The 21,083-nt window shown below is 45.2% G+C and overlaps 6 protein-coding genes across 9 annotated transcripts in view; 4 read left to right on the top strand and 2 right to left on the bottom strand.

Annotated features, from left to right (window-relative positions):
• Positions 1-10,121, top strand: part of LOC120320443 — a 132,050-nt gene extending 121,929 nt beyond the window's left edge. The window contains exon 6 of the mRNA XM_039376461.1: positions 10,035-10,121. Within this exon, the coding sequence (XP_039232395.1) occupies positions 10,035-10,097 (63 nt within the window). The 3' untranslated portion in view covers positions 10,098-10,121. The remainder of the gene's footprint in view (positions 1-10,034) is intronic.
• Positions 8,071-8,876, bottom strand: LOC6538922. Its single transcript, XM_015193634.3, has one exon. The coding sequence runs from the start codon at positions 8,872-8,874 to the stop codon at positions 8,170-8,172; it is 705 nt and encodes a 234-aa protein (XP_015049120.1). The 5' UTR covers positions 8,875-8,876; the 3' UTR covers positions 8,071-8,169.
• LOC26534975 lies at positions 8,934-9,767 on the bottom strand. The gene has a single exon (XM_015193633.3). It carries the CDS (start codon positions 9,664-9,666, stop codon positions 9,022-9,024), a length of 645 nt encoding a protein of 214 aa, XP_015049119.1. The 5' UTR covers positions 9,667-9,767; the 3' UTR covers positions 8,934-9,021.
• Positions 10,122-10,344: 223 nt separating the features above from the next.
• LOC6538921 (prolyl 4-hydroxylase subunit alpha-2) lies at positions 10,345-12,464 on the top strand. Its single transcript, XM_002099389.4, has 8 exons — positions 10,345-10,564; positions 10,644-10,946; positions 11,010-11,197; positions 11,251-11,384; positions 11,447-11,914; positions 11,979-12,032; positions 12,094-12,259; positions 12,322-12,464. The coding sequence occupies exons 1-8, from the start codon at positions 10,359-10,361 to the stop codon at positions 12,387-12,389; spliced, it is 1,587 nt and encodes a 528-aa protein (XP_002099425.1). The 5' UTR covers positions 10,345-10,358; the 3' UTR covers positions 12,390-12,464.
• A 121-nt stretch (positions 12,465-12,585) lies between these two features.
• LOC6538920 (prolyl 4-hydroxylase subunit alpha-1) lies at positions 12,586-14,880 on the top strand. 4 transcript variants are annotated; one of them, XM_015193632.2, is made up of 7 exons: positions 12,586-12,993; positions 13,058-13,360; positions 13,434-13,615; positions 13,665-14,188; positions 14,242-14,370; positions 14,427-14,592; positions 14,655-14,880. In XM_015193632.2, the coding sequence occupies exons 1-7, from the start codon at positions 12,965-12,967 to the stop codon at positions 14,720-14,722; spliced, it is 1,401 nt and encodes a 466-aa protein (XP_015049118.1). In that variant the 5' UTR covers positions 12,586-12,964; the 3' UTR covers positions 14,723-14,880. The 4 variants fall into 4 exon arrangements, with proteins under 4 accessions (XP_015049118.1, XP_015049116.1, XP_015049117.1 ...); XM_015193630.2 differs by having other exon boundaries at positions 12,586-13,004; XM_015193631.2 differs by lacking the exon at positions 14,242-14,370 and having other exon boundaries at positions 12,586-13,004.
• Positions 14,763-16,984, top strand: LOC6538919 (prolyl 4-hydroxylase subunit alpha-1). Its single transcript, XM_002099387.4, has 7 exons — positions 14,763-15,107; positions 15,160-15,462; positions 15,523-15,716; positions 15,766-16,289; positions 16,350-16,484; positions 16,545-16,710; positions 16,775-16,984. Exons 1-7 carry the CDS (start codon positions 14,896-14,898, stop codon positions 16,858-16,860), a joined length of 1,620 nt encoding a protein of 539 aa, XP_002099423.2. The 5' UTR covers positions 14,763-14,895; the 3' UTR covers positions 16,861-16,984.
• The last annotated feature ends 4,099 nt before the right edge of the window (positions 16,985-21,083 follow it).

Here is a 21,083-nt window from a genome sequence, read left to right as displayed (position 1 = left end):
GATTTTTGGGGAAACTTTGCTTAAAGTTCTTTTGGGAAAAAACTCAGCCAAAGATCGATCAATGGCCAGGTCCAGCCCAGAAGAGCGGAAAAAATCCATATATGAAATAAATCAAAGCCTGAAATTTATGAAAATTTATGCGAGCATTGCTTTCTGCTGCTCGGTCAAGATTTGCATTGTCCAGCATTGGTCACCCTCAGATTTTTTTTTGGTCCACCCTCAGGGTCTCATCCCTCATTTTGGCTCACCTTTTGTTGTAATACACACATCAAGTGCCAGCCGAATTTATGCAACATTTGGCTTTTGTTGTTTATGTTTTTTTTGGGGGATGTGACCGAGGAAAGAAATTCATATGATAATGTCTGAATGGGAATTCGTTTTTGCAGCTTTCCTGTCTTGCTGACATTTTCCTTTTCATAGGTAAATTTTCGTCGTGATTTATGTGACAGGAGCGAAATGAAATGTTTATCCTTCATCGTCCTTCTTCGGTAATCGCCATTTCAACATCAATTTATTTGCTATTAATCCTTCACCTCTTTATCGTTCCCAAGGATACTCCTAAGTAGTCCCCAGTGCCTTGTTCTATTTGCTCTGTCCAGGCAATTAGATGTTTGCCCTCGTTTCCCGGCTTAGTTGCCATTTCGGAGGTGAAATGAGCTCACGGCTATTGGCCATCGATTCGCCTCCCGAGTCCAGAGTCCTTAGTCCTCAGAGGCGAGTCCTTTATTTTCCCTCCTGCCCTTTTTCGATACGCCCACAATCGAAACGTGTTCGCCATGGTTAGTTGCATGTTAGCAGAGCGAAATGGAAGGATGGTGGGGAAAATTGGGAGCCCGGGAAATCGACTTTCCTTTAATCTGGCTGCTTGTTTGACAAGCTCTTAACACTAATTGAAGACACAATCGAAGCACACTCCAGAATCCGCCAGTTTGCCCAACTCTTTTGTCTTTCAGCGGCCAAAAATGCTCGCAGTCTTCTGGTGACTTCAAAAGGCTCAAAGGCGCGTGATTTATGCTGCTTAGCTTTGAGTCACATCACAAAAAAGAAATCCTTTGCGTGCTTTTCGATAAATCAGTTCAATATGCCAGAATCGAGTTAAGTGCGTCTTTAAAAGCAGACTGTAAACATAAGTACATACTCCATATATTCCAGATACCACATAGTCTAAGGAACTCACTTTAAAAGCTGGCTAAAGATTGCGGAGAAAAAACGAATTGAAAAGTTTTTTTTACCTTTGTTGGCTTTTTTAAAGCTACAACTTTCGGCTGGGCCAAAAAACTTATGGTGCCTGGCACATAAATTGCCTCGTGAACTTTATGAACTCACGCGGGATTAACTTGTACCTTTGATTGAATTTCCTGCGAAGTTTCACCGCAGTGCAAAGAACACCGCACGTCTCAATCCGATAAAAGGCATTTCCAAGTCACGGCAGCCCGCCGAATATTTTTGTGCTCTGTCTGTGGAACAGATGCCAGACACCAGGACCACTCCCAACTCTCCAAGGATCTGGGCATCTGGGCAGGATGTAGTGGGGGCGGCTCCACCTCAATCTGGGCAACGGGAATTAGTCGTTTCCGTTCAAGTGGCCCCGGCTAACAATTCCAAAATTTATGCCACCCAAACGGAGGCTGAGGCTGATTCCTGATTGTGCAATTGGGAGTGCAGAAAGCAGTACACTGCAAAGTAATAAGGCGAGTTGTGTTTAGACTTTGGAGGTAGCTTTTGCTCTTAAAATCTTAAGTTGCATAAAAGCCTCACACCAGATTTTGTTTGTCTGCCGAAAAGTTTGTTTAAAGGATGTTTTGTCTACTTTATTTTTCTCTCTGCCAGTTCGACCTTGTCTTCGACGAGCTTAAGTGGCTGCGCGTCTAACAATTGGTTGGGGACTTATTTCAATTAAGGCGCATTACGATCTTGGCTCTTTGGCTTTGGGCCTGGTCCACCGATTGGCCCTCCAGTTCCAGTTTCGACTGGCGGCCAGTGGGGAGGTGGAAAGTTTTTCTGGTCTTCTGGCCAGGAATTCCATTAAAAAGTTTACGTTTAGGTGAGTTCGGTTTGGTTTGGTTTGGTTTGGCTCAGCTCGGCGGGGATATCAAATAGTTCTTGCCAGCGCGGCGAAAAGTAATTAAAATTCAAATAGCAGACAAACATTTACATTAGCGATTGTTGGCTGCTCTCGGAATGGGTTTGGAGCATTTATAAGGCTGGAATGGGACATACATATCTCGCTTTTGTTGATGGCTCTTTGTTTTGGCCTGGCGCCAGTCTGCGGCCCAAAGTCTAGAAGTATTCATTCCCCACTAAGGTAAAAATCGCGTGTGTGTGGCTGAGTGGATGACTGATGGCTCTTGGCGGCTGCTGTCGACACACCCACCCGAAGAGCCACCCAAAGTCACCCGTGCACCACCCAACCACCCACACGCACATGTGAGATTATTAATATTGTGTTTAATATCTGAGCAGCGGGGTGGGGCATTGTGTCCTTTGTCTACGAAGCCAAATGAAGAGCGTCTGCATCTGTGTGTGTGAACTTGTATCTGCGACTCTGTGTATCTGCATCTGTGTGGTGAAGTGTATCTGTGAGTGCGTGTGCTCAGGTTTGAGGACTACGTGGGCACGGAAAACAGATGGAATCTGAAAGGATTTTCACTCATGTCGCGACTTTATCAAGTGTCAAACGTTGAAAACGTGTTTGCTCTGCGCAAGGTAAAGTATCTTCTGGAAAACGTGTCCTTAACCTCGAGTAGCTCTTTTAATTTACTGAGACTTTAATGAATTTTTGGTACAACTTTCAATCAGAGCCAAGTTCCTCCTCCTTCGACCAGTTGGTGTGCGCAATATGCTCCTGTTCTGTAAATCACGCTGAATTGGCGGTGCCGCCCATTTCTGGACTATAGCATCCGTACTGCCCGTGGTCAGTGTCCGTATTTCATTTCGCGGAAAGTCAGAAATCCAGAAATTCAGAAATTCAATATCGCTGCCAACCGCCCACTAAGCTGCAAAGTTCACCCAAATGAATGGCAGCGAACAGCATGCAATGTCCTCATCCTGAATTGGGTCCTTTCTGTCCATATCCACCTCGTATGCAGAGCACGCGCTGATAACGTAAAGTGGAAGCTATCCGGTTGGGTCCAAAAATCCGGATTGGAAGCCGGAACAGGGAACCCCGGAGCACAGCACGGACATAATTAATTTGAATCCTTTTTTCCTGCTGCTTTTTGCGGTCGTGTGTCTCTGTTTTGCTTTGCATTTTTTCGCTTTACTTTTGCGTGCAACCAAATATTAATCAAGTGCTAGTTACGCGAAGCGCGCAGTTTTTAATTAAAGCAGCATCAAAGCGAACTTTTTCCCGCAGTAAATACCCATATAGGAGAATATAGTGAAATACTTTGTACTTTATGGATCCTTTTTGAGCAACTGGGAGTGTGACTAAAGCTTTAAGAACGCCAACACTTGCTGGCTGAGGTGTTTGTGCAGAAGCGCCCAGGGGCGAGAGCGACTGCAAAATCATAATACAAACCAATTTCATGCTGAATTAAACAGGAGTCGGGGGTCCTGGCAAACAATAGTTGAAGTATCCTGTCAACAGACGGCGGCTAGCAATTACAACAACAACAGCAGCAGGATTCGCACAAAGGCAGCACGTGCATTTTGCGCTTTTTAACAAGGGGAATGCCACACACTTGGCCTTGGGCGAAATGAGCGGCCGCCACAGCAGACCCCCAATCGCAGTGCTTCAATTACACGGTAGCAAAAGTGGTTGCAAATAAATGTGTGCTTGAAAGTTCTAGGGCAATATAAAAAAGTATAAATTATCAAGAGTACCTAGAAGTATGCAACACTATTTTTTATGGGTGTTCAAACAGCAACATTTTTAAGTGCCTCAACCACTAAAATAAAAGAGGTATTTCTAGTTCCTCAAAGCGGATTTCTTAAGCTGAGAAAACTCGAGGGGTGCTGGGATTATCACACGTCGACTGGCCAAGCCAGTTGGCCCGGGGATGAGTCCAACTCCTCTTCCTTAAGCCTGGAACTCCTCCATCTGCTCCACGGAGAAATGCACCTCGGGCACACCTCCAGATCTGCAGACCACGAGACCACCAGAGTCCTGGCCTTTTTCGATCTGTTCAGCTGCGAATAATGCGGCTGCGGCGACGTGTCTCGCATAATTTGCAGCAAAGTGCACAACAATGGCAGGCCCTCTGTCAGAGGCATTAGCATTACTTTGGGGTGGCAAACAGACTACTCGTTTGTGGCAGTGTGACGCGTGAAATATTAGAAATTAAAAAACACATGACAAGCAATGTTGGCACTTTGATTTGTCTGCCAGCCGCAGACAGTGTTTGCTGCCCTGCTGCTCCCTTTCCCTCCTCCATTGTAATAATCATTTCGCAGGAGGTACAAGTAAATGGCGCAGTGGTGAAATGGCAATTACTTGGGAATGGGGAATGAATGTCTGCGGACCAGGCCAATAAATTAGGAAACACCTGTTTTTAGCCGGCCAAACAGAGGCAAGCGAAGGCGACAGATGTCTGCGAGGGGCTGGGGGGAATCGAAACTGTTTTTCCTGGCCGTAATGAAAATATTATTCCGACTACATAATTTGTGGGACCCCCGAACACGCACACCCCACCACCCCCCACCAAACCGCCTTAACCCCACTGTGGGGATTTGGGGCTTGCGAGTAATTTATGTTACTTTTTTCTGCCGCTACTTGGCCGCATTTCGCGGTTTTTTATTGCTACGTGCAGAGAGACAGAGAGAGAGAGAGAGAGCGACAGAGAACAAGATACAGTACACTGCACGGAAATTCAGTTTTCAGGACTACTACTTCTCTTAAGAAGCACTATCATCAATATAAACAAGTCTATTTGATTTGTTGCGAGACAAGTAGTTCCTCTTGTCTTGATTACTTTAAACTTAGGTAATGTTTTATTGCACTTTTTCTTGCAGTGTACTGGTGGAGAGAGGGCCATGGGATAAGCCAAAGGAAGGGGTCCAGGAGCAGACCACGCCATAATGTCGTCATGACAGACGCGGCCATAAAAGATAATTATGATTCCGGTAATAGGTTTTATTTTTCGCATGTACCTCTTTTGTTCATGGGCCCAGCTCCCGTTCTCTTCCAGTTGCAAAAGGAAAACCAGTGCCAAAAGCCTTCGCTGTTGTTGTTGTGGCATTGAGGGGGGTGATGGGGTGGTGGTGCTGGCACAAAGGTCGACCTCGGTGGCTGCCCATTGCCGAAGGACGTGGGGCTGTGTCTACATTTACTTTTCGGGTGACCAACGTGGCATAGAAATTATGCGCATTATACGCGCCGCGCTCCAGCGCCTCGCTAAAAAATTATATCCGCGAAATTATGCAAGCCACGGTGGAAAATACGGCGGGTTTTAGTGGGCGGTTCAAAGGGATACGGGATTATTTTTGCACACTCTTTTCATGCTTAACAACATAAATAAAAGTCGTGACCGTAAGGGATAAGGTAACACTTTGTACGATTGCAATTAAATCGTTATGCTCTCATACCAGAAAATGGCAGTGGCTGCCTAAAATATATTTGAATACCTCCCTAAATAAAGTCATTCATTATGAGCAACCTATTGAATTTAAAGCCCAGCACGAGCTTAACTTACATTCTCAATTAGCGCCACATCAAGGGGTAACATTTTCCGGGGGGTTGGGGTAAGAAGTAAGTAGGAAATGAATGCCGTGTTTGCTATTCTAATGAACTTGTCACGCTTATGAAGATTAATGCCACCTTGGCGCAGTTTTCAGTCAGCCGATTCGCAGTTTGAAGTTTCGCAGCTTGAAGTTTCAGTTCCAATTTCTAACAAAGAGTAATTGTCCCAACATGATAATTGCTTTAATGACGAATGCAAAACGAAGAAGCGGGCTTCTGAATTTGATTAATGTGCTACCCGGCAATTGACCCAGTTTTCAATTAGGAGTGGGAGCGAAAGCGGGAGTGACAGGTCTCAAGTTAGCTTGTCCAAAATCCAGTCCCACTCCCTGCGATTCACTGCGATTCCCTGGGACTTTCACCCATGCTGAGACGTGGAAATCGTGGAGGAAAATAGGGAAATGACAGTTCTGTTGATGTCTAATGGAAAACGTGTGCGGGCATAAAAATGGCCGCTAAGAAAATGCATAAAAATGTGTGTGTACGCTGCTCAGGGCAAGGAAGGACATGCAAGGACAAACGGAAGTCACACCACACATGCTCGCTTATCGGCCAAAGTAACTTTTTCGCAGCAAAAATGCCAAAGTCCATAAAATATTTTTACACACCAGATCTGGATCTGGAGATACACTCCTTCGGTTTTGCCCCAACTGAAACTGAAACTGGAACTGGAGCAGGAGCAGCAGCAGCAGACGAGGCATACCTACACGTAAAAGGATATCTAAGGACCAAGGACTGTTCGGCGAAATTGTTTACACAAGTCATAAGCATTTTTTAGCGAGCCATCGCTGTCTGTTTGCCAGTGTATAAAAGCCCTGCCCGCATTTGCATAAACCTTTCCACTCTGTGTTTGCCCAGCCCATTATCATCCAGCGGCACCACCAATACCAATCCACTGAAAACTTTTGACAACTGCAATAATCATAACTGCAACCGCCCGACATTGATTTCGAATTGGAGCTTGGAGAAGATTGGAGCAGAAGATTGGCGGGCGGCGTCCTCGACCATTGGGCGCCATTAATGGAGCATTGTTTCACAAGTCGTTTCGAAAACCAAGTGTTTGAGTTTCCGCTTGATTTGCGCTCGCTGCCATAAAGCAGGGCCCAAAAGTTTTCAAAGTTTTGCGGTTTACAGTTTAATAGCCGCGATGGATTTCACTGAGTGGGTCACCAATTGAAATTGATATGCCTTTGAAGGTGCCACTGCAAACCATAACCCCGAAAATGCATTAGCTTTGTGTGTTTAGGTGTTCGAAATGGTTAAGTACAATAAGGGATGCGGAATGAGGGATGAGGGATGAGGTTCTGATTTTGCGAGACGGCAACTTCACATTACCGAAGTAAATAGGTTTTGTGGTGCTGGCTGACTGGCTGGCTGGCATTGTAGGTTAAACGATATTTTGTACCGTGACATGTTTGCCCGTCGCCGTAGTCGCTGATTTTGATCCATGCGCCGCCAATGATTGATGACACTTAATTGATGAACATCCTCCTGCCTTCTGGGGGCCGCAATGCTTAGAGCAAATATTTGCCATGTCTGGCTTAAAGTGGCCCAAAAGCAGCTTAAAGGCCCGTCCAGCTGTTGACAGTGCCAGCCAGAATCCAGCAGCCAGAATCTAAAATCCAGGAGTCTACGGTCACGGACATGAACTCGGTGTGGACTGTGGACGGCTGGACATTTTCCAGGTCACAGGTGCTTTTGTTGTCCGCATTAGATTTGCCTTTCCGTTCTACTACACGCACACAAATCTCTGGGCATCCGTGCATTGGTCTTTCTGGTCTCTTTGGTCTTTTTGTTTGGCTGCCCTGTCCATTTGGCTGTAAAATTTATTTCATTTGTCCAACAACCCGACCCCGCAAAAGGCATGACGCTGACAGTTTTATGGCAAAGTTAAGCCGATATCAACGGCAGGACATATGACCCGACCCCATTCGCATGCGGCCATATCACATCACCCGCTGGCCGCTCCATAAAAGTGTAAAATTTAAAGCCTTTTTTGCCATACCTTGGCACACTCACACGCACAACAAGTGGGCTCTATACAAAGCGGCATTTAGGACTCCACAAAAATCCTTTCAATGGATTCACTCATGGCGGCAGCAGATAGCAATTGTTCAGTAATGCGAGCATTAACCAGTAGGAATTGCACGGTCGAGTGCTCCGACTGCGAGATATCCGATTTTGATTTACATTGTTGTGACCTTAAAGATTCAAATTAATTGGACTGTTTCGGAACAAACTAATTAATTTGGGAGCGAAGTAACAGCCTTATCTTTATATAATAACTAATTATTTAGGGAAAAAATCAGCTGACTACAGATTATTTTAGAAAATATATATTCCACATTACCTTTCGATACATATGTACATGTAGCTCAAGCAAACATCCAAGACTTACAAAATTTGGAAAGGGCGGTATTACAAAATATGAAACTGCAATTTTGGCAAAAACTCCACTGGCTCATTATAGAAAAGTTTCGCGAGTACGTCTACAAGTAAATTGGCTCGTTCTCGCAGTACTCGCGAAACCACTCGTATTCGCTTAGTTTCCTGTGGATGAATTTGCCCAGCACAAAAAGCGGTATGGGCATGTAGGTGCCCTTGCTCTCACCCTGGTTCCGGTCATTGGTCAACTTCACGTCGATCATGATGGTGGCGTGGAGCAGGTAGAGTACTCCGCAGGCCAGCGACGAGATGGACTGTCCACGCAGGTAGAAGAAGAACGGGTGCATCGGTACGTCCTCCAAATATTGGTTGACTGGGTTTTCATGTACGTCGCTGGACAGGAAGAAGACGTAAAACTGCCGCTCCGCATCCCACATGGTGGTCAGGGATATCAGGATGAAGGCGATGGCGGCCGCCGAGGATTTCCAAATCTCCAAGCGGACGGAGGGCGTGTTACCCGTGCATATATTCACGCTCTGTAAGAGCGTCACCATCGAGAAGAAGGTGAAGGTCAGGAGGTAGAAGTAGTGGATAGCCACCGCATCCCAACTGAACCTGTGCACTTTGATGACCTGAAAGCCTGTGACGTGATAACACATGCAGAACATGTTCAAGATGGTTTCCAGCGTATAGAACACAAAGAGCACGGGTCGCAGAGCTTCGGGCTTGTGATGCCCTGCTCCACTGTTCCCTAGCGCTGAAGCACGCGGTCCATAGACCCAGGTGAAAAGGGACTCCGCTCCAGACATACCGAGTATACAAGACTTGACAAAATAATTTATAAAAGTGACAGTATTTCCCAGGCAAATAGATATAGATATACATATGTATTTGGAATTTGTACAATTTGAACTATGGTTTTTGTGAAGAATCAGCAGCAAATTTAAGACTTCCCACTAGAGATCAATGGTGTTGTTGCCACAAAACTCCGTAAACCACTCGTACTTGGACATCTGCCTGTGGAAAGCGCGACCCAGGACGAAGAGGGGAATGGGCAAGTGCTGTGATCCATTGACCACAAGCTTGGAGGTCAGCCTGACGTCGAACATGATTACGGCGTGGAGCATGTAGATCAGACCGCAGGACAACGAGGAGATGGCCTGACCCTTCTTGTAGCGGAAGGTCGGGTGAACGGGAGGCAGTTCCCTGTGCTCATCCTGGGCCTGCTCGCTGGGTGGTCGCACGAAGAACACAGAGAACTGCCGCTCCACGTCCCACATGGTGAGCAAGGATATCAGGATGAAGGCGACCGCGGCCACCGAGGCCTTCCAGATCTCCACCAGGACACTGGGCATGCGTCCCGTGCAAATGGCGATGCTCTGGAAAAAGTTCACCAATATGAAGACGTAAAAGACGATCAGGCAGATGTAGTGGATCTCTTGGCCTCGCCAATCGAGGGGCTGGAATCCAGTGATGTGATATCCAATGCAGATAATGTTTAGGATCGTTTCCAAGGTGTAGAATATGAAGAGCGTGGGGCGTACTGCTACCGGTTTGATGTGCAGAAAATCGGTGGTGGAATGTACATATAGTTTATTCATGTCGTAGTAGTTATCCTAAATTTTGTGTGAACTACTTTCGAAAGGTAGTATTTTGTGGCAAAAGTCAAATTAAAGACATTGAAGTATATGGCACAAGGGTCTTTGGGAAAGGAAAAATCTTGTTTACGTAGGAATGGCGAATAATAACTTTAAAGAATGGTTTTCCAATGCATAAAAAGCATTAGGAAATATGACGTTCTTATCTTATCTTATAAATGTGCGAACAACCGAACATAAATGTTATTTATAATCGATGTAGATAAATATATATCTGTCAAAGCGATAGCGTTGTTAAATGCCTCACCTAAGCTCTGGCATAGCTTTTCCAACCATCATAGCTATATCATATCATGACTGTCGTTCCCCAGTTACCCACTGCCCACATCGTATTGCCGGTGGTCAGTGATCTGGCCGAGCACGTTCTTCGATGACGCAGCTCTTTTGCGAATGGCGAGCACGTAGTGCCAACTCAATATTTTTGTTCCGGTGCTTTTGCTCTCGGGTTAATTAAATCGCTGCGTGCCGCTATCAATGCGCCGCTTATCAGCAGTCGAAAGAATCGCTATAAACGGAATACGAGTGAGTATTTATCTCGGCCCGATGTTAACTTGCCAACTCCGAGTATTTTGGCTCTGCCAGTTGGCTCCGTCACGTAGACCCACATAGAACCGCGACCAGAAAGGTAACCCACAATGCGCTCTTCAAAGTGGCTACTCCCGGCAAGGGTGCTGCTCATCTACCAGGTGCTGCTCCTTCTCCACCGCCAGGTGGCAGGCGAGGAGAGCCACTGCACCTCGGTGGCGGGAATGGTAAAGCTGCTCGATTTGGAGGCGCAGCTGATCGACAATCTAGAGGATTACGCAGTCGAGCTGGAGAAGAAACTGGAGACCGTAAGAAGGTACTAGCTGGTTTTAAATTCTATCTATTCCATATCTATTACAAGGTACTAACAACTTTTGTATTTAATTTTCATTTAGGAGCATAACAACTTTGCGTTTGGAGAACGACAAAGCCCGCAGCTCCACGGAGGAGTACCTATCCAATCCGCTGAACTCCTTCTCCCTCATTCGGCGCATGAATCGCGACTGGATTATTTGGCAACTCTTCTTGGACGATCCCGTGGGCGTTTCCCAGGTGGAGAGAATCCAGGAGCTACGGGAACACATGCCCACCCACACGGATGTGGAGGAGGCTGTGAGCGCCTTGGATCGCATTCAACACACCTATGGCCTTAAAGTGTCGGAAATCACCCATGGACTCCTCAATGGCAAACAGTACAAGTAAGATGGAGCTACTTGAAGCAATCGCTTATTGAACAAGCCAGTAACCCATATTGTTTACAGTGTGAGCCTCACTGTATTGGATACCTATGCCATGGCCCAAATCCTATTTGACCAGGAAAACTATTTGGCAGCTGCTAGCTGGATCTATCAGTCGGTTGTATTGATGGAGGTTTATTCCCTGGCTGCTCCACTTCAGATTTCCAAAAACGAAGTGCGAATGTTCTATGCTGAAACCCTGCTTAAACTAAGTAAGTAGTTTCGGATTTCAAGGGAAGGCGAATTCTATATCAAATCCAATCAGACCAGAACGCCGATGCCCTGAAAGTTGTCAACATTGCTCTGGCTGATAACCCGCAAGATATTAAACTGTTGCTGAAGAAGTCGGAAATCGAAACGATGATAAGGACGGGCGCCAACAGTGCGCATCCGGTGAAGGTACGTAGGTGTTGGCAGCTCGATAAGGTCAATCAGATAGGGCTAAAATGAAAACAATTCAGGTTCAAGCTCAAGCTCAAACAGCAGAGCCAAGTGCCTACCAGATGGGCTGCCGAGGTCAGTTCGCGCCGTCCGCGGACAGCAAGCTTCACTGTCTGTACAACAGAACCACCTCGCCCTTCCTGATGCTCGCTCCGCTCAAGATGGAACTGGTGGGTCTGGACCCATACATGGTGCTCTACCACGACGTGCTCTCTGCCAAGGAAATCAAGGAGCTGCAAGGTATGGCCACTCCGGGTCTGAAGCGAGCCACTGTCTTTCAGGCCGCCTCCGGTCGGAACGAGGTGGTGAGGACCAGGACCTCCAAGGTGGCCTGGTTCCCCGATGGCTATAGCCCCCTCACTGTTCGTCTCAATGCCCGCATCACCGACATGACCGGATTCAATCTCCATGGCTCCGAGATGCTGCAGCTGATGAACTACGGCTTGGGTGGCCACTACGACCAGCACTACGACTACTTTAACACGATTGTAAGTAGCCGAGCTCTACAAGAAGTATAAGTATTATCATCATTGGTTTTCACTTTGCTTCAAGAACTCCAATTTGACTGCCATGAGTGGCGACCGCATTGCGACAGTACTCTTCTACGTAAGTAACTGAAATATACTTGCCTTAAGTAACATTTAATTTCACTTTTAATTATTCCCAGCTGACGGATGTAGAGCAAGGTGGCGCCACCGTGTTTCCAAACATAAGAAAGGCCGTCTTCCCGCAACGCGGATCCGTCATAATGTGGTACAATCTCAAGGACGACGGTCAAATCGACACTCAAACCCTTCATGCCGCTTGCCCCGTTATAGTGGGTTCCAAATGGGGTATGCTCGACATCTAATTACCTATCACCTGTGATCTGTATTTCTTATGCAATCCTTTGCAGTGTGCAACAAGTGGATTCGGGAGCGCGAACAGCTGTTCAGAAGACCTTGCCTCAAAAAGCGAATGTGATTCTCAGCGAAACTATTTTCAGACAGTGATACTATACGACCGCAATGAAACTCAATAAAGTCAACTAATCGATAATGCTGTCAATTAAACTCACTTTCCCAGCGATAAGAACAATTGCAAGTCAAGTCTCAACATTACGGAGTGGTATAATTAGAGGTGTTTTTACCCAAAGTCGTTCATCAAAATCAAGAATTGGAAAACCCTGCCAAATATCGTTTGATGTCAGCCAATTTTGGCAGTTTGCATTATAAGCACAAGATAAGAAAAAGGTTTTCTACTTCTATAAACATGGGAATAAATACACATTTGCAGATGGTCTTGAAATATGAGTAGATCTAGCAACAATATTCTTGACACAATAAATTTTTATATATTCCGAAACTTCATATTCAAGAAAGGGTTAAAGGTTTCAATGTCCCCAAAATGGAGGCAATTTCAAGTATCTATACTCAACCTGCTGCTAATACTCGCTCCAACTTGGGGCAATAGTTCGGAGCAAAACCATGCTTTATCGGTGGCTTCAATGCCACCACTTCTTGAACTGGAGAAAAAGCTGATCGACAACCTTGAGGACTATGCCAATGTCATGGAGCAAAAGCTGCAGGTCTTACGAAGGTGATGAGTTTGTGAAGTGTGATTATTAAATCATTCAACTTTTTCTGCTCTAGTTACATTCCAGTTCTCAGGGCAGAGAACGCGAAGGGGCGGAAAGATGCTATGTTCTACCTGTCCAATCCACTGAATGCTCATTCCCTCATCCGAAGATTACATCAGGATTGGCCCAAGTGGCGGATTTATATGATCCAGCCAGTTGGCACAGTTCAAATTAGAAACTTTGATAGTTGGAAGACAGATCTTCCCACAAGCACTGACTTGTTCGATGCCTGTGCCGGCATTGTTCGTATAAAAAATATTTATGAACTGAAAGTTGAAGACATTATACAGGGAAAAATAGACGGTTGCCAATACAAGTATGTATTATCAAGAGTTTTGGGAAATCTCTCAATTTTACTCTAATACTCTAATTTTGGTAAACTTTCTCAGCTTTAGCATGAGTTCTACGGATATTTTTGCGGTAGGTTATCACCTTGCTAAGAGGAAAGCTGAACTGGAAGGTATTCAATGGCTGCAGGAGGCTGTTAATCGTCTTCGGAATGAACCACCACTCTTGGCAATAGCAGAATTAGAAGTTCTAAAACTACTTGCAGAATGCCATTTAAATGAAAGTAAGTCATTGTACCTTTAATGATATCAGCTCTAACGCATATCGCTTAGATAAATATTCAAAAGCGCTGTCTTTGGTTGAAAAGTGCCTAAAGATTGAGCCCCAAAGAGGTTATTTCATACGACTGCGGCATAAAATTAATAAGTTGATAAGAGACCAGACTAATGGCACAATTGAAAAAGAGAAACCTCTTGAAAAAACTTTAGAAAAGGCATTTAAATTAAGTTGCAGGGGTTTGCTTAACACATCTACTAAGCTCCACTGTTCCTACAATTTTAGCACCACACCATTTCTCCGTTTTGCACCTTTCAAAATGGAACAAGTTGGATTGAATCCCTATGTGGTGCTATACCACGATGTAATCTCTCCGCAGGAATCCGCACAGCTAATAGAACTAGCTGCTTCTGATTTAAAAGCTAGCGGAGTCTTCCAAGCCAAAGGATCAACCTTCAAGCGGTTGAGGACCGTCAAGGCTCGTTGGATTAAAAAGGAGTTTAACGAGCTAACCAAACGAATTACACGGCGTATACGCGATATGACGGGCTTCGATTTAAAGGAAGGGGAAAAGTTTCAGGTAAGTTTCAAGTTGAGGCCCTTGACTAAGTGTGAACCAATTGGCAAACGCAGATAATCAATTATGGTATTGGTGGCCACTATAACATGCACAAGGACTACTTTAACTTAACAAAAATCCCTTACAAGGAAGTGGCCTTGGCCAAACATTTTGGAGACCGAATTGCTACAGTTCTATTTTATGTAAGTTTATTTTGGTTATTTTTCTTGCGACCCATCGCATTATTCTACACCCCTAGCTGTCTGATGTGGAACAGGGTGGAGCCACCGTGTTTCCCATGTCGGGATATACCATCTATCCTCGAGCGGGAACAGCACTCCTTTGGTACAACCTTCATACGGATGGACACTGTGATCCCTCGACTCTGCACGCTGCTTGCCCCGTAATGGTGGGCTCTAAATGGGGTTTGTTTTAATGGAATTCTAAATTCTAGCTTGATTTACCTTCATTTGTACCCTTTTGGCAGTGATGACGGAGTGGATTCGCGAACGAGGCCAGATGTTCATTAGGCCTTGCTTAAAACCTTCAGCTTGAATTCACGGAGGGCTAAGCCTCACAACTAATTCATGTGCATTCTTTGGATTATGCACTTTTAAATACACTTTATACAAGAAATAATACAGTTTGAAACCAGCTTTTTAAGAAATAGTGTCTATTTAGTAGGCCTGAATAAACGTCAAATTAAAAACTCACAATTACGGCAATACATGGCATCAAAGAACATGCAATGGATTTTACCAGGATATCTACTTTTGTTGCTGTTTCACAGCACGTTGGTCCTTGGACAACATCCTCTTGAGAAGAGTCACTCCTTGTCGCTGGTGACAATGGTGCCACTTCTGGAGCTGGAAAGGAAACTGATAGACAACCTCGACAACTACACAAATGCCCTGGAGCAGAAGCTGCAGATAATTCGCAGGTAAGCCTGGCAAGTCACCAATCTAAACGTTTTGAGTAACATATTTCCTTAGTCAAATCACAGTGATGCGTGCTGAAAACGAGAAAGGAGGGCGGAATGCTATATCCTATCTGTCCAATCCACTGAATGCCTTTTCACTCATCCGACGTTTGCATCAGGATTGGGTCAAGTGGGGCAAGTACATGGAGCAGTCAGTGGGGATCTCCCAAATAAAAGCATTTGACAGCTGGAAGAATGAGCTTCCCACAGAACTCGACTTGTGGGATGCATGCGCCGGAATAGATCGCATTCAGAGTCTTTATGACCTAGAACTTGGCGACTTTATTAATGGGAACATTAATGGCAAGCAGTACAAGTGAGTGCCATTTATAAAGTTTACAAATAAATAGTTTTACTTACTTAGCTTTATCTAAAGTGCCAGCATGAGTTCTGCAGACATTCTTTCACTAGCTGATCACCTTGCCATGAAGAATAGACCATCGGAAGCTGTTCAATGGCTGCAGGAAGTGCCTCAGCGCCTCCAAGAGGAACGTCTATTCATCCCAAGGCACCTGCTAATCGATGAAGTGGATTTTCTATTCTTACTTGCCGAGTCCCACTTCAAAGAAAGTTAGTTGTCGCAACTTTAGTTATACCCAAGCTAACCCTAGTTATTTAGAACACTATTCAAAGGCCTTGCCTCTGCTGCAAAATTGCTTGAAGCTTAAGCCTAACGATGCGCGTCTTCTGCGACTGTGGAAAAGCACACAGGACCTTATTGAGAAGCAACCAAAACCATTCCCTAAGGATAATAAGGAGCAGAATGTTCCACTCGCAAATGCGTTCAAATTGAGCTGCAACGGACCCCATGAGAGCTCCACTAGACTGCACTGTTTCTATAACTTCACCACGACTCCATTCCTTCGTTTGGCTCCACTCAAAACCGAGCAAATCGGATTGGATCCATATGTGGTTCTATACCACGAAGTGCTCTCTGCCCGAGAGATATCCATGTTGATAAGCAAGGCTGCTCAGAATATGAAAAACACCAGGGTTCATAGGGAAACAAAACCCAAAACGAACAGGGGAAGAACTGCCAAGGGCCATTGGCTTAAAAAGGAGAGTAACGAACTGACCAGGAGAATCACCAGGCGTATTGTGGACATGACTGGTTTTGACTTGGCAGACTCTGAAGATTTTCAGGTACATGCCTACTAAATAAGACAGAAAAGAGTATGTAACTAAGACTTTTTCCTGTTGCAGGTGATTAACTACGGCATTGGTGGACACTATTTTCTGCACATGGATTACTTTGATTATGCGTCTAGTAATTACACTGGCCCACGTAGTCGCCAATCGAAAGTATTGGGCGATCGTATTGCCACTGTGCTGTTCTATGTAAGTATTTAAAAAAATGAAAAATAATAATGATTATTAAAAGTGTGCCACATTTTGCAGTTGAGTGATGTCGAACAAGGAGGAGCCACCGTCTTTGGAAACGTGGGATATTCTGTGTATCCCCAGGCTGGAACCGCCATCTTCTGGTACAATTTGGATACGGATGGCAATGGAGATCCGCTCACAAGACACGCATCCTGTCCAGTGATTGTGGGCTCCAAATGGGGTGAGCTGATGGTGTTAGTCGTTAACCCGAATTCAAAACCCTCTAATTCCATCTCTCCCCACAGTGATGACCGAGTGGATACGCGAAAGCCGGCAGATCTTCATCAGACCATGCCTGCCCCCGGCGAAGGGAACCTCTACGAAATCATAGACAAACAAATTTCCGGCATAATCACTCTGCACACTTAACAAAAACCCACGGAGCTCAGCTTGAATGCCTTTTTAAAATGCCAACACGGAAAAATAAAGTGCTGAGTGGTTGATAGTCCCTGGAAGTCGTGGGGTTGTAAGGAGGGGCATCTGCTCCAGCACCAAGGTAAAACCAAAGGCCACCGCAGCCGCATTTTAGCATACTCCTAGGTGACCCCCATCCCCACCGATTCCCATCCTGATTCCCGGCCACCCGTTGGTGGCGTCTAGTGTCTGACACCGCGTACGTGATGTGCAACTTAATGTTTCAATTAGAGGTGAAGTGGCGCCCGAGCAGGGGCTATCGTTATCGCTTCACTGCACTGCAAGAAAATGCTAATTAAAATTAGGTCGTTGAATAACAAAATATGCAGTATTTATAACAATGCTTTTTTGGTAATCAATTGAATCTTAGCCAGGGAATACCCGATGCATGTAGTCTTAAATGAGTTTTAAGAAGGAAAATTTCGCTCAGTGCTACTTCTGTTTTGCGTGTGGATGAGGCTGTGTTGTTTGCCAAGCTGGGATATTCGTATCTCTATCAGTCTGTGCACTTATCTGCTTTTAAAAACTTTTAATAATGAACTCTCGCCCACCGCCAAGCGACGTGTTGGTGTCAGACCTTTGGCCCCATATCCTGAACCAACTGACTCGGCAGTTTTGCTAGTTAGAACCCACTTCCAAATTACCTTTTGTTTGAGTTGAGTGATAGTCTGTATTAATATAGGATTTTCCCCTGGGAAAAACATATTTTACGCTATAAATATATTGAAGTAAAACCTTGAAGTTGCCCATTCTAGCGTCCAACACCTTTTAATAAAACGCAATGTCGATAAATAAAAAATTGCCGACATATGCGAAAAAGTCCTGCTGACTATCAAGTGCCAGCCTGCTGGAACTACCAGTGTCCTACACAGGAAATCCAGGATGACAAGGGAATCAACTGAACCCTGAACCATGAACCCACGACCATGAAGCGAACCCAAGACAGTCGCATACACCCTCATACTACATACAGCCTCAAAGGAGTTGTACCTAAAAACGAATTTCGATCTGATTGTGTGCACTTTATGGTGTGTCCTCGGCCCAACAAACCTCTACTTTTCCACAGAGATGATTACATATGCGCAGACCAATAATTTTGCCCACAGCAAAGGAGAGAAAAAAACGTATCCAACAAGGTTAAGAAATGTTCCGAGGCGGAGAGCATTGATTGTATAAATCTAGTAAAATGTTTTATATGCGCACCGAAGATGAATGTGTGTGGGTTGCAAAAGCAAGGCAAAAAGGGTTGGCCGCCCACATTTTGTGGTCAATGAAGGAAATATGATTTGGATTTTGCTACTTTGATTACACACATTACATGTGAAAAATGAAAAAGTAGCAACCCAGACAGACCAAAGGGGTCAACAGCGACTCTGTGTGTGTGTGTGTGTGTGTGTACAACGTGTGTTAAATTTCAAGTTGCGGTCTGCCGTCGTAAAGCATTTGATGGGCACCCCAGTCCTCGCGCAGGAAATTGAGTTTTTCGAGCAGCTGGCCGGCCAAAAACGCACATATAAATCGTGAAAGAAGAAAGGAATTCATGTCTCTGCCGCACTCAGGGTCAGCGCGGGAAAATCGATGGCGATGGGCTGATTTAAATCTAAATCTAGATGTGCCAGCGATCGGCCGATCAATCGATGGACCTGCCTTTCAACACCTTCATCCGCAAGGTGAATGGTCTATTTATACCTGAGCAAGTTACAGAAAAGAAACCAAGAGACATTGCCCCCAGCTATTCACAGTGGGTAAAGGTTGTCTCGAGATAGCAGAGACTCTATAGGAAAATGTCTTGAAATATTAATACTCACATAACTATATGGTGCTTGAAAAGGGTGGAAGGAATATTATTTTGGCATACTTTTAAGCACCTCTATAAAAGGAGATACCAGTTAGTGATGCTATTAGCCCAGTGCTTCTAACATTGTATTTATCTCTCAGTTTTTTGGCATTTTTCGAGGTGGACAGATCGATCATTCGGTGGGAGGTGGTGACAGGTGCCAAGGCAGAGCATCGGGTGCAGTGCACCGGCATCGATCGACAAGTACTCGATACTCGCGACGTACTCAGTCAGCACTCTCGACAGGGCGAATGACAATTCGGGCACCGGGCATAAATTGATTAAATGCCAGTGGACAGGCGACAGTGGACAGGCGATGGCTCACAATCAATTACGGCCGAGTTTACGGACGAATTTGAATTTGACATGGGGAGTGGACTGATTGCATAATCTGCCGGACAGTTGCATACAAATCGCAATCAGCCAGTCCCAGTCCCAGTCCAGTTCAGCCATCCAGTGGAAATCAATGCCAAAGTTGATTTACGTGTGCGGACGTTCGTCAATTGTCCTCCGCCGTAGTGAGCCGCCCAAATATGGCCATATCGAAATGATTTGGCCAGCAAATAGCAGAGGGCTCACACAGCACACAGTACAGAGCACAGAGCACAGAGCTGGGCCAATGACAAATGCAGCTAAACGAATTATGTCTAATGGCATTTCAGGTTGAAATGCGATTAAAATGCAATTTGAAATGCAAAACATTTCCCTCTCTCGCAGCGGTTTGGTTACACTTTAAGAGTTCTCCTGTCTCCTGTCTACTGGCTGCTGGCTGCTGGCCAAAACTTCTGTTTCTGTTTTTGCACAGACAAATTGTGTTTTCTGTGTGTTTTCTATGTGTTTCGGTGTTTTCTGTGTTTGCGGTCTTGTCTGGTGAAGGGGGAATTGGCCCTTCTTCTCTTGGCACCTGGCTGACCATTAAGAGGCTGCGATAGATTGACTTCAAATGTTTTAGAAAATCTTAAATCGCGCAGCTTAAATTTATGTGGCCCCGTTGGACAATTAAAACTCCATTGCGCCTCGGACAATGAAGCCAACCAGGCAGGCAGCCAAACAGCCAGTCAGTTAGACGGTGAAATCTATTTTCTGCCTGCCAAGAAATTTCCCGCAGCAAGTCTTCCATTTCTTCACTGCTCAGTGCTCAGTACTCAGTGCTCGGTACCTTTTGTCACCTCAGACGGAGTCGGATCTGATACTTTTTCCCCAAACGACAACGAAGCATAATTTATGCGTTGGCATTGGCCGGAGACTCGGGGACTTTGCAGGGAATATAATGGGAATGGGCATGGGAATGGGCATGGACATGGACATGGACACGGCAGCGGGATGGTGGGATTCTGGGATGCTTATGGAGTTGGTGTTGGTTGCAAACCTGGCCAGCGGAGGACACATTTCTAGACAAGCGAACATGACGGCTATGCTGTGTCGTCTGGGTCTCCTCTTTGTTCTGCGGTGGAATTTCACGTGGAAAAAGCGCAGCCAGCAAACGTAAAAATTATTTTAATTAAAGCAGCAGCATGGTAGGGAAAATAACTGAAGAAAGTCGAACAATGAATGCTCTCTTAATGAAAGAAACAGACTATGAGTAATACATTCAGTGTCATTTGAATAAGATTTTTTAAGAAGAGTATCCAAACTCAATGAAGTAGCCAAATGAGGGAGTTTCAGTGGCGGACAATGAACGAGGTGTCTTCGACAAAGGGAAAGGGAAAAATAGGAGTTCCTGCTCGATTTGCGCTCTGCATTTGTCATGATCTGTTTGTTTTGATGTATGGCCACGTGATTAATTTAGCCAGATCGCAAGTTTTGTGGCTCCGTGTCGCATGGGCCGTGATTTATTTCGCTCGATTTGCACTTTGTTAGCGAATCGCAGCCTTGCCCGGGCTGATTTAAATTCATTTGCAGTGCTTTGCTCACTTCGAAGTAAATGCGTAATGGCACAGGTTCCCTGTGTTCCTTCTCTGTTTCGGCTGCATATTGATTATATGGTTTTTATGGAGCCATCACCTGCCATGCCGCCGACAAGCAATTTGCATATCTATGGACTGCGGAGTCCCCCAAATAGGTAAAATCAAATCAAGGCAAATGTTCGCCGGCAGATGCGACACCTCACAAGTATCTTTGTATCCGAAGCTGTGTCTGTATTCCGTATCCCCGTATCTTTGTATACGTATCTTTGTATCTGTGGCGCAACAGCTGCACACACCTACACACAATTTGATTTTATGTTTGCACACGCAGCAACAATTTCATTGTTTGCAAAATAATTGCAAGCCATCGCAGCAGCTGTGCCCGCAAATCCATCC

Source organism: Drosophila yakuba, chromosome 3R (assembly GCF_016746365.2).
Source record: "Drosophila yakuba strain Tai18E2 chromosome 3R, Prin_Dyak_Tai18E2_2.1, whole genome shotgun sequence".
Classification (NCBI taxonomy): Eukaryota; Metazoa; Arthropoda; class Insecta; order Diptera; family Drosophilidae; genus Drosophila; species Drosophila yakuba.
The sequence above is the reverse complement of the archived record's forward strand: the minus strand, read 5'-3'. Positions and strand labels throughout refer to the sequence as shown.

Coding starts and splice junctions, on each gene's coding strand:
- LOC6538922 (XM_015193634.3), bottom strand. CDS start 8,874: ATGTCTGGAGCGGAGTCCCTTTTCACCTGGGTCTATGGACCGCGTGCT.
- LOC26534975 (XM_015193633.3), bottom strand. CDS start 9,666: ATGAATAAACTATATGTACATTCCACCACCGATTTTCTGCACATCAAA.
- LOC6538921 (XM_002099389.4), top strand. CDS start 10,359: ATGCGCTCTTCAAAGTGGCTACTCCCGGCAAGGGTGCTGCTCATCTAC. Junction 11,198..11,250: donor TGAAACCCTGCTTAAACTAA/GTAAGTAGTTTC, acceptor AAATCCAATCAG/ACCAGAACGCCGATGCCCTG. Junction 11,385..11,446: donor ACAGTGCGCATCCGGTGAAG/GTACGTAGGTGT, acceptor AAAACAATTCAG/GTTCAAGCTCAAGCTCAAAC.
- LOC6538920 (XM_015193630.2), top strand. CDS start 12,715: ATGAGTAGATCTAGCAACAATATTCTTGACACAATAAATTTTTATATA. Junction 13,361..13,433: donor ATAGACGGTTGCCAATACAA/GTATGTATTATC, acceptor AAACTTTCTCAG/CTTTAGCATGAGTTCTACGG. Junction 14,371..14,426: donor TTGCTACAGTTCTATTTTAT/GTAAGTTTATTT, acceptor CTACACCCCTAG/CTGTCTGATGTGGAACAGGG.
- LOC6538919 (XM_002099387.4), top strand. CDS start 14,896: ATGGCATCAAAGAACATGCAATGGATTTTACCAGGATATCTACTTTTG. Junction 15,108..15,159: donor AAGCTGCAGATAATTCGCAG/GTAAGCCTGGCA, acceptor ATATTTCCTTAG/TCAAATCACAGTGATGCGTG. Junction 16,711..16,774: donor GATTGTGGGCTCCAAATGGG/GTGAGCTGATGG, acceptor CTCTCCCCACAG/TGATGACCGAGTGGATACGC.